The sequence below is a fragment of the Egretta garzetta genome, unplaced genomic scaffold (assembly GCF_000687185.1).
Source record: "Egretta garzetta isolate BGI_Z169 unplaced genomic scaffold, ASM68718v1 scaffold329, whole genome shotgun sequence".
Classification (NCBI taxonomy): domain Eukaryota; kingdom Metazoa; phylum Chordata; class Aves; order Pelecaniformes; family Ardeidae; genus Egretta; species Egretta garzetta.
Window position 1 is genome coordinate 6,723,733 of NW_009269999.1, and position 11,620 is coordinate 6,735,352.

The following is an 11,620-nucleotide window of genomic DNA, read 5'->3' on the forward strand; positions in this document are numbered from 1 at the left end:
CCCTGCTAGGAGACTTATCTGTAATGATTGCTACAGCAGAGTTTAATTTCAATAATAGTCGTGCACCCACCTTATTTTCTGTATGTTCATCACTGTGCAGCTACATAGGCTCAACAAGATGTGGAGACTGATGAATGATGTCCAAGCACAATGTTCACATGCAATGCATATGACTGAAGCAGTAAGGGGACCCCATTTTGCACAGGTGAAGTGCAGTGAAGGCAATCGCTGTGTGGTGCATGCACTACACTGCAAAGTATTGGGCTCCACTCTTTTGGACATCGTGACAGCTTCTGGGGTTTCTTTGACTCTCCAACTCAAAACCAGCACTTGTAAAGTTCACATGGAAAAAAAACCCCACATGTAAAACTAACTTACGTGGCCACTGCTCAACAATTAGTCTGCCCAATTCCAATCTAGAAGGCCCTCCTAAATTCTTGTCACTCATAACACCAGAGTTGCTTAAGCTAAGAATGCATTTAGTTAATGGTGTGCAAGATGGTTGTGTGAGCTGTGTCACTGTCTATGGCTTTCCTACACTGAGGATCAAATAGCAACTCAGCCTGGTCAGCTTAGGATGTCCAAAACATGGAATGAACTTTCTTTGGTTGTAAAGCTTAATTCCTTATTTGCTCCACTGCTCTGCCTTCAGCTCACCCATATAGATTGACATGTCTTTTTCTAACACAGCAGAATAAAGGGGCAAACACCTCCCATTGGGAATTAAACAAGTCTGCAGCATCATGGTAGGCACAGTAATATTTTGGCTATTCATCCAAGCAGCAACAAAGGCACACTCTTGCAGCACAGTATAACATATATGTAGGTGTATATATTGATGGTGCTTCACTCACCTCTGTTGGGCTGGAGCACTCATGGAGAATTTCCTAAAAAACAAGGAGTCGTCATTTTAGTATTTTACGAGTTGACCTATTCCCCACTCCCTACAAAAAGGGTATGTAATCATACTGCATTTGACAGGCTAAGACGCATGGAAGCATCATGCAACACTGTATACACATATTCTGTACCCCCCACACCACTACTACTCTTTTTGAAGGAACTCCCTAACTTAAAGTCACCAAGCCCCTCTATCCAACCTGTAGTTTTAGTTTCTGTTCTTCATTAGGGACCTCCAGGAGATCTTCAAGATCAATTTGTGGTTCAGGAGCTGCTGCCTCTGTTTCCTCTCTTAGCTAAAAAGAAAAAAAAAATATTAAAAATACACAGTTAATAAACCTTCAGACTTTTAAGAACTCTAGAGGCCATCTTTAAAGAACTGAGCAGCTGAGAAGGAACTATTAACAATAAAACTACACTGCAAATTTGGGGTCAAGATATAAATTGTACCAAAATAAGGAGGTTCTTAAAAAGAGAGCACGGATTCCAGCCCCTCTGCGGTGTCTGCTACAGCCATACATCCTCGTGTACACATTCTTCAACTTTTCCCACCTCAACACTGGATACCACTGCTCAGGGATCGTCATCCATCACGGGAAGACCCTTTCAAGAATATCCAACAGCAACTGCCAACTGCAATGCAACGTAAGCCAGCCTGGGACAACCCTCATCTATGAAGAGCGTGCACAAGCATTCACCAAACAGAAATCCAGCAGGCTTAACCTTAGAGAGGCACAACTCATACAAGGGGCTTTTAGGCTAAATACACTCACACAGTTGGTATTCAAACTAAGGCTTTTTGCAGTAACGGAGAGAAAAACAATTACGCTTTTGAAAGGCCTAACACTGTTTTGCCAGCTTTCTCTAACAGACATGCGAAGGATATAATAGTCTCCTTTAATGTAAGAGACCCCATGTTTTGGTGGTTGGAGTTAATAATCTTGTCATGCATGCGGGTGTTAGTTGGAAACATTTGTGAACTTGATCACTGGCACATTTTAGCTCCACATCTCTCTACATGACTGTAACAAAGCAGGCTGTGGTTTCCAATGTATTTGCAAAATGAATCTTTGACAACACAACACTAGTGATATTTTAACATAGTAATTGGCAGAATAAGGATACTGAGTAAACAGCACCGTACCTGATTGCCGGGCAGCATTTATGGATGTGTATGTAAAACATTAAACAATAAAGGCAATATGGGAAAAAAATAAACTTGTTCTGAGCAGTCTCTGATACCAAGCCAGAGAAGAAGTAGAAAACCTTTGTTCAGCTTTGTTATGCAGCTGACTTGACAGCAAGTAATAAAAGAGAGTTAAATATATTGTACTGTGACCCACCCAGCATTTCTTCTGAAAAGTAATAGTTTTCATGTGACTGTGTAGGCAACAGGTGTTGATCCAGCCTGACATTGTCTCTGGCTAAGAAGCTAAACAGGCCAGGAGGATGAGACAGGGCAGGAACTCCCTATGGCTTTCTGGTCCTAGTGGATGGTGTTCTGGCCTCCATGTGCAGGGAATCATCTTGAAAAACATCAAAATTGTCTCCCAAGTCTTAGTTCTGTCGCAGAAATGACTCATGACAGTAAATAGCATAGCATTTAAATTAGTTGTATCAGAAGGCGATATTTGAACTAACCTTGCTGGCATTTGGGTCTGGAATGCCATTTATTCTGACTCCGTCACATGGATTTATGGAAGACACTGAGGAACACTGCACTGACAAAGGCAGGTGGAGCAAAGGAAGAAGCCGATGAAGAGACAATGTAATGCAAGTCGATGGATCTAAGGAAGCCCACATTAGCAGGGCTAACTAAATAGTCTTGCCACAACGCACAGAGAGCGGGAGGACCTGCTGGACACCTAGGTGACTACAAGTAGTTTACTGTGGCACATGTATTTGTTTGAAAAGATCCTATGTAACCCTCTGTTGTACCCTATTAACAGCCTCAGACCTGGCACAGCATCATGATATGTAGTTCCTGGTAGCAAATCTCCCAGGTTGCCTCAAATACACCAGGAAGTTGGGAAACCTGTTGTGCTGGAGAGGTGCTAGCAAAGGCGACCCATCTGCAATCTGTTCCTGTAAGGACATGACTGGAATTCTCACTTAGTGCCTGCTACGATTTTGTAATAGGAGGAAAAAAAAAAAAATCCCGTTTGGGGGATGACAGTAAATAGCTCCCCATTTTCAGAAAACCAGAAGTGATAACGTAACCTGTTTTTCTCACACCTTTACAAGTAGGTAGTCTGTAGACTTGGGCAAGTAAGAGTAGCACACAGGGAGCCTCATGTTGGGTCATGTTAGTGGTGGTACCAAGCGCTTCTTGTCTATCTCAAAAAAAACCCCAAATCAAATCCAAACCCCTAAACCTTCTCTTCAAAACTGGAATAACTCCCCAAAGGGCAAGACCATGGAATCATTAAGGTTGGAAAAGACCTTTAAAAGAATCAAATCCAACCATTTAACTAACCCTCCCATCTCACCACTAAACCATGTCCCTAAGCACCTCTTCTGCCCATCTTTTAAATACCTCCAGGGATGGGGACTCAACCACTCCCCTGAGCAGCCCGTTCCAATGCTTGACAAACCCTTTCAGGGAAGAAATTTTTTCCTGATGTCCAATCTAAACCTGCCCTGGCACAACTTGAGGCCATTTCCCCTCATCCTAGATGTTCTGTTACTCAAAGCAGCAGCCATTCTCCTTGCTTATCTCTGGCAAATCTCAACAGCAGGGGCTGAGCTACCAACCCCAGGCAGCGCAGGCACGGTTGGCAAGCGACGCTGTCACTGCCACTGTTCTGTTCAACAGCCTCCACTCACCAGAACCACCACTCTCGCACTTCACAGACACCCTGAATTTTGCCTGCCTGCCTAGATCTAGCAATAGCATCTGCTCCTATGTGAACTACGTAATGTTTCATAATGCATTATCAAGAGGCCTAAGATACAGCTGAGGATTTATAACTATAATTTTATAAACTACAGAAAACAACTGGAAACTCTCAATTAAGTCTTGAAGAGATTATGAGCGTTTATCCTTTGTCATTTTTCTAAAGAAGCTATAAAACTGTTTGGGAAGTCTAAGAATGTTAATTAACAAGAGCAGTAATATACTGATTTTCAGAGGAGCCATGGGTTTGCAAACAAAGGAAGGGCCTTTTTCTCTGTATTTGTTTTCTGCTGCATGTTCTTTGCATATGGCATAAATTAAAACAGAAATTAACTGTTTTTCTCTCCTGTCATGGCATGAGAACCTGGTACGTTCCCACAAATACCAAATAGGAAACAGTCACACAGAAAATGATAATAATAATGATGATAATAATAATAAACAACAACAGGAACAACAATAATAAAGACAGCCTCAGAGGCAGTTCCTGAGGTTTGGCTCTTTAGCTGTGGAGGGGACATCGTTCTACAGCTCTCAGGCCCAGAAAATCAGCCTGGGACGAGCAAAAGCTTCTCTGTACCATCATGGCAGATAGCATAAAAATCGCCTTTCCTGGGCTGTTCTGACATGCCCACTTCCACTGCTGACTGCAATTTGGGACTGCTGATGCTCAGCATGGAGGACTCTTAAGCAACCATCAGCTCTTTTTAGCTTTTATCTCAAAAATGTGCTTAACGCTGTGCTGAGGTGCAAATACAGAAAACAGGGCAGAAGGGGCATGACAGTTCATTTAGTCAGTCCCCATCCAAGACAGGAATAAGCTGTTTTACGCAATTTTTTAAACCCATCTGTGTCTTCTGTTGAAGAAGTACTGGGTTGTGCGTCAAGAAAGGTACGTTCTCTTACTGCGTCAGCCATTGCCCTACAGAGAAAAGCTATTTAAATGGGTTTAAGACCATGATGTATGATGTGGGAAATCCTTTCACCTTTTCCTGTACCACACTCCAAAGGAATTATCTCAAACATGGAAAAGCACTATCCCTTCCGAAAGCTCTCAGTGTAAGTGCCGTCTATCTAAGCACAAAATATGAATAGAAGCGATAGTACCAGGTTAAAATTTCAGTGTGCCCAGCCAGTGCTGGAAATTGGCTTAATCATCACACCACCCTGAAGAAAAAATGCCATGTACCCTGCAAGAGCTCCAGGAAAGACTGGTACCATTTGGGTCCTGGACCTAGGCACTCCTGGGTCTTTCTTACTGGGACAGCTTTCCGACAGGGAGGAAGAATTTAGGAGGGACTGTTCCTGGTGCAAAGGGAATCTTGGGCAAGGAAGACAGCTCTGGGGATTTGTGAAGATGAAGGCATACGATCTCTACATTTGAGCATTATTTTTTTTTCTTTCTTCCTCTGCTGCCAGTAGTGTGCCCGGGCCCTGCAGCTACATGTACAGCATTATCCGGAGCATCTCATTTGAACAGCAGCCCTAGCTACACTGTTTGTGACCAAAAGGAACAAGGCTACACCGGTAACTCCAACCCAGCTAAGCTTAGATACTGCTTGCAGCAAAGCCACCCACCACATGGAGCCTCCTGGGTTTGTACATCTCTGGGTTCTGCTGCTTGGGCTGAGCAATAGCTACACCCCCCAGCAGCTGCAAGACCAGGCACTTTAAAGCTACCTGGATTATTTGGGTGCAAGATGGAGACAAGCCAGTCAGAGAGAGTGCTGTAGCAGGTGGCAATGAGGTACCTAATGAAGACTAAAGATGAGAAGCTATTTCCAGTAAGGCAGAGCAAGCAAATTTCTTTGTGTCCCAGCACACAGGGCCTGGAAGTCCCATTCACCTGAGGAGCGAGGGGCTAATCATAGAATCATTTAGGTTGGAAAAGACCTTTAAGATCATCAAGTCCAACCGTGATGTTGCTACTCACCCGGCATTGGTACAGCTCCTGCAGCTGGGCATTGATCCACTCCTCCAGGTCCAGCCAGCGCTGTAGGTCTTTGCGGTTGTACTTTATGGTTAACTTCCCCAGTTTCCTGTGTGATGATTCCTCCCCAGGTTTCTCTGGAGTCTGAAAAGTCACCCGGGTCAGTGCACTGGAGTTGCTGGCCATGCTCGCCGCTTCCTCCTCTTCCTCCCCTGACAGCAGAAACTCGCAGGCTCCCTCCCTCACTCCTGTTCTCCGTCTCCTTTAAAGCAAAGCCTCTCTGCAACTCGGGGCTCACAGCACAAGCTGCTCAGGGGCACCAGGCAGCATTGGTGATCCCAAAGGGAGAGGTGGGGGGGACCACAGGGCCGGGGCAGCAGCCAGGCTCTGCAGGCAGAGTTACAGCCGCAGATTCTTGGGTTTCACCATCGGCTGTTCTGACAGGAGCAGGGAGGCAGGCAGAGGAGTTATTGTAACAACATCTGTTGTTAAAGGAAGCCAAGCGAACCAGGGAATCGATGAACCAAGTTTGTTAATATTTAACGCAAGTCAGCTCCAAGAGGTGGGGAAGAAGGAGGTTTTAGATGACTGTTTTCCTACAGGCATAGCTTACGTGCATGTGCAATTCCAGAGGGCTGATCCATACATAATGCATTGAGTCCTGCTGGGTTCAAGCTCCACAAGCCTCTGTAAATTACTTTGCCTCCAGCTACAGGGTTTAGTTCCCATTGAAATGGTGCATTTGGCATTTTCTGGCTAAAGCACCGGACCCAGCACAGATAAGGAGAAGTGGTCTGGAGTCAGGTGGCTACATCCACTGTTTTACAAGAGTGGGAATACTTAGGTCAGTGACACTGCAAGCCAACCAGGACTCAGCAGTCCCATTTTACATTGTTCTATGACCTGTAAATTTATTCCACCTTTCTCAAAAACTTTTGCAGAAATCCTGATGGCCTGAATTTGAGATCATTTGAGCAAGGCGCTTCTGATATAAAACAAATTATCCATACTCTTATTTTAAAAAAAAATATAGTATTTGACATGATGGCACTGCAGGGGAAGGGCTGTCTAGGGATATAGCACTATCTCCTTCCCACAGAAAAGTATTTGTGGTAAACAGGTTCACCTGCTATCATACTATATATTACCATTGCTTGGTTTACAATCTCTTTCTTACTGGAAGACAGGTTAAAGGTCCATAGCTTTATCGCCCTGTGCATTTTAGAAGGGTACGCATGGGCAGTGCTGTTCAGAGGAACAGAAATCAGTGGCGTTTATGGGGTGCCAGGGCACCGGGACACCCGTGTTCCGCTGGATGCTGTTTCACACCTCTTTATTCATCTCTTCCCAGAGCCCTCCAGCCCGGGGAGCTGCCCTATCAAACGGACAAACCCGCTGAGAGCCTCCATCAGGAAGCAGGTCCAAATCTCATGAATTATGCGGAAAAAAGCAAGTAAGTCTCTGCTGCTCCTGGCAGCCGAGGTATTTCCAGTTTGGAGACCAAGAGCTAGATAAGCCAAAGGAAAAGCAACCAAGCCTTCTCCCGCTGCTAGCTGCTGCCGGGCAGCATGGAGCAGTCTGCAGGGGGGCTGGTCTCCTCTGTCTCCTCTGGAAGTCATACCCAGCCCCCCTGCCAAAGCCACATTCCTGTGCCCAGAGGGATGGTGGTACAGCCAGCCAGCAGCATCTTGTACACAGGGTGATAGAAAAATGGACAGGGCCATTCCAGCCCTTCTTTTCATCCTGAATTTGAGAAAAAAAAATAAAAGCCATTTCTGATGGAAAATTCAAAAAAATGTTGATCCTGAAACTCAGTTCCACATCAGTGAGGGATAAAGTATTAAAGCATACCTGAAACTGGTATCATCTCCTCCGCTTTTCAGACAGCCTGAAATTTCTGTTTAGAAGACAGCTGACAGCTGTTTAATTTCAGCAGCTTTACCCATTTTTCCTCACTGCTTGGCTGTATCCTCCATCTATCTGGTTTTATTTAGACCAAAATTTCCCAGAAGAATCCATGTTGTGAGAGACTCAGAGCATACTTGGTGCGTGCAGATTCTTCAGAGATTCTTAACTGTTAGAAACCTTGCAAAACCCCTTGGACATCCTATAATGTGTTTACAACTATTGACTTTTCAAAGCTTAATTTGTTGGCCCAACATGGGCAGATTTTCGCAAGGTAACTCTGGGCCAAAGGACACACACTGCCAGGTGTCACGTTCCCATCGCCAAATAGAAGTGCTCTAATTTTGGTGTTTGAGGACTGACTTTTTTTTTTTTTTAACAGGTGAAAACAACCTATATTGTCTTTGGTGCCAAGGACCTTCCAGACAGGCTGGCATTAAGACCAGACTTACAAGAGAAGTTGCCAAAAATCAAAAAATCTGCAGCGGCTGAAGGGCTGGCAGGGAAGTTGCCCCCTTCCTCCACCCCCTGTGCTGACTCCAGTGCTCTGCGCTGAGCAGTTCAATTCAACTCTACATGAAAGATGGGTTTTGCCCTGTTAACCTTCTGCCAGCATAGCTGGATTTATGAAGCACAGGGTCCAGAGGTCACAGGATAGGTGTGCGGAAGAGGGAAAGGGGAATATAACCTGCTCTAATGGCTCTTCAAACAGCTTGAGCTGCTGTTGACTTGTAACCTCGCTTGAGCATGAGCAACGCACCAAGATACCACATCTGAAAAGGCAGACTCACCCCGCCGTCCGTACTCTATCAACAAAGTAATAAGCAGACCCTGGTGCCCTCATGCTGCTCTACCAGTGTCTCCCTACAAGGGAATAAGACATTCAGAGGGGGATGGCAGAGGCCCTCTCAGGGGAGCCGGGGGCCAAAATGAGCCAGGTTACAGGATGTTCGTCATACTGCTTTGGCTTATCATCTGAGTTTAGTTATGAATTCTTCGTAATGAGAAGGTGGCAATATAGGAATAAACATTTACAGATAAAGTAGGCCTCCTGCAGTAATAAACTATTTCAATCTATCATTAAAGCAGGAGGAAGAAGCAAAAAGACTGTGTGCAGGATCTCTCCATGAGGGCGTGGTAGAAGTTCCTGCAGGCACAGAATTGGGTGCCTCACACAGGGTCAGTGATATTGTCCCCTCTGAGCCAGGCAGCATCTCCTGCAGGTGCCCCAGCCACTTGCCCGTGCTGGTAAGTGCCAGCTGCCACCAAAGAAGCTGCAGCTTCCACAGTGCTGCACACCATCCTGTCCTTCCCTCGCGTCACAGCAGATTCAGGTGGCCAAAGGGACAGAAGGACGTTCACTGTTTTGCTTGGGCATGCACAGCTGGGGGTCTCAGTGATCACTGGCATGGCCGGGAGATGAGATCTTATTTTTAACCTCCTTTATAGCCTTGAACATACAACCGGGACCAGAATTTCAGGAGTGAACACACATACTTGGGCAACTAAGTCATCTAGTCAACAACCTGTTTTTTCACAAGAGCCATACACATGTAAGCTCCAGTGGGCCTCCTGCTGCAGCCGCTGGTGATCATGTCCTCTGCAAATCTGCTTGTCATTTACATAGGTGAATAAAGGGGGTTTAAACATGGCCAACACATTTGAGTGTTAGACTGAAACATGCCTCCATTTCAACATGGGTGACTTGGGGTTGCTGCTCCTCCAGGCTGGCCCTAGGAGTTAGGTTTTGCCTCTGGGAGGAGGGGAGGATTTGATACTGTGGAGTTGGGCTTTTGTGACCGCCTGTGGCACCAGAGAGGGCCACCAAACCCAGCTGAGCACCTGCGTTGTAGTGCCAAGCAGCCATGACACTGATCCAGGCAGCAGAGCAACCAAGTGCACGAGGCAGATCTGGTTACACTCCTCTGTTCTTGAAGCAAATAAGCTCCATCCCCTACCTGTGCCCTAAGCTGGTGCTTCTCTTTCTCTCCAAGCCGACAACTGTGGTGCATGCTCAATAATTCAGCAGGGGCCCAGCTCATCTTTCCAGAGAACCAGGTCAGCCCCTTTCCCTTGAGTCCCAGCCTAGAGAGGGATGTTTACCTTCAAGACAGCCAGAAGCCACGCTCCGCCTGTTTCAGAGAATAATCACTTTCCCTGTGGTTGCAAACATGATAGTTAACACCAAATTAAATCAGAGAAGACAGCAGAGGTGACTGTATCGATACTACATTGACACCACAAGGTAAAGAGGTTCTGCACCTCCCTGTGAGCCCGAACAGACAGAGAAACAAGTCATGCAGATCAGAAAATGCAGCCAGGGCTGGAGATTTAAAAAAATCCAGAACCCTGAATGAGCAACCCCAGTACACCCAGCATCCTGGCATCCAGCATCCGCTTCCCTCATCTTCCAGTGTCTCCACAGAAGCATGGAAACCAAAAAGGCTGAGCTGGTGCCCCAGAGCTCTAGCAAGAAGAGGGAGAACACATCATCTCTTGCCTTCATCTCCTGGAGACTTAAGGAGGCAGCCAGGGGTTTCCAGCTCATAGTCCCCACCTCTCACCTGAGCAGTACTGCTACCGTCCCACCAGCGCACGGAGGGGAGCCCGTATATTCTTCAGCCAGACGATTGGTAATCAGTCTTACTCTCAGCACACTGCTGACCCATATTCAGTCTGCTGTTGACCAGTACCCTCAGATGCCTCTCTGCCAAGCAGCTTTCCAGCCACTCATCCCCATGGGCCACAGCTCGTGGACCCAGCCTGTCCAGATCCCTCTGTACAGCCTTCCTGCCCTCAAGCAGATCAATGCTTCCACCCCACTTAGTGTCATCTGCAAACTTGCTGAGGGTGCACTCAATCCCCTCATCTAGGTCATTGATAAAGATATTAAACAGAACTGGCCCCAACACTGAGCTCTGGGGAACACCACTTCTGGCTGGCCTCCAACTGGATGTAACTCCATTCACCACCACCCTTTGGGCCCAGCCATCCAGCCAGTTTTTTACTGAGTAAGAAGAGTATGCCTGTCCAGGCCACAGGAAGCCAGCTTCTCAAGCAGAATGCTGTGGGAAATGGTGTCAAAGGCTTTACTTAAGTACAGGTATGCTACATAGCCTTTCCCTTGTCCACTAAGCATAGAAGGAGATCAGGTTGGTCAAGCAGGACCTGCCTGTCATAAACCCATGTTGACTGGGCCTGATCTTCTGGTTGTCCTGGACATGCTGTGTGATGGCACTCAAGATGATCTGCTCCATGACCTTCCCCGGCACAGAGGTCAGACTGACAGGCCTATGGTTCTCCAGACTCTCCCTCCAGCCCTTCTTGTAAATGGGCATCACATTTTTCAACCTCCAGCCAAGTGGAACTTCCCCAGTCATCCAGGACTGCTGGTAGATGATGGAAAGGGCTTGGTGAGCACCTCTGCCAGTTCTGTCAGTACCCTTGGGTGGACCCCGTCCAGTACCATGGACTTGTTTATGTCTAATTGGCCAAGCAGGTCATTAACCATTTCCTCTTGGATCATGGGAGCTTTGTTCTGCTCCCCATCCCTGCCTTCTGGCTCAGGGGGCTTGGTACCTGGAGAACAGCTGACCTTACTATTAAAGACTGAAGCAAAGAAGGCATTAAGTGCCTCAGCCTTTTCCTCATCCTTTGTCACTATGGTTCCCCCTGCACCCAGCAAAGGATGGAGATTCTCTTTGGCTCTCCTTTTGTTGTTAATATATTTGTAGAAACATTTTTTGTTGTCTTTCACAGAATTGGCCAATTTAAGTTCTAGCTGGGCTTTATCCCTTCTAATTTTCTCTCTGCAAGACCTCATATCACCCTTGCAGTCCTCCTGAGATGCCTGCCCCTTCTTCCAAAGTTCATAGACTCTCCCCTTTTTTCTGAGATCCAGCCAAAGCTCTCTGTTCGGCCAGGCCAGTTTTCTTCCACCCTGGCTGATCTTTTGGGACATGGGGATGGCCTGCGCTTGCGCCTCCAGG

General features: G+C 46.4%; 1 protein-coding gene across 1 annotated transcript in view; it reads right to left on the bottom strand.

Annotated features, from left to right (window-relative positions):
• The window catches only part of PPP1R14D (protein phosphatase 1 regulatory inhibitor subunit 14D), a 7,477-nt gene extending 1,547 nt beyond the window's left edge, over nt 1–5,930 (bottom strand). Inside the window, exons 1-3 of the mRNA XM_009647603.2 lie at nt 5,730–5,930; nt 1,101–1,196; nt 855–887 (exon numbers count right to left, since the gene is read on the bottom strand). Of these exons, the coding sequence (XP_009645898.1) occupies nt 855–887; nt 1,101–1,196; nt 5,730–5,912 (312 nt within the window). The 5' untranslated portion in view covers nt 5,913–5,930. The remainder of the gene's footprint in view (nt 1–854; nt 888–1,100; nt 1,197–5,729) is intronic.
• Nucleotides 5,931–11,620: the final 5,690 nt, after the last annotated feature.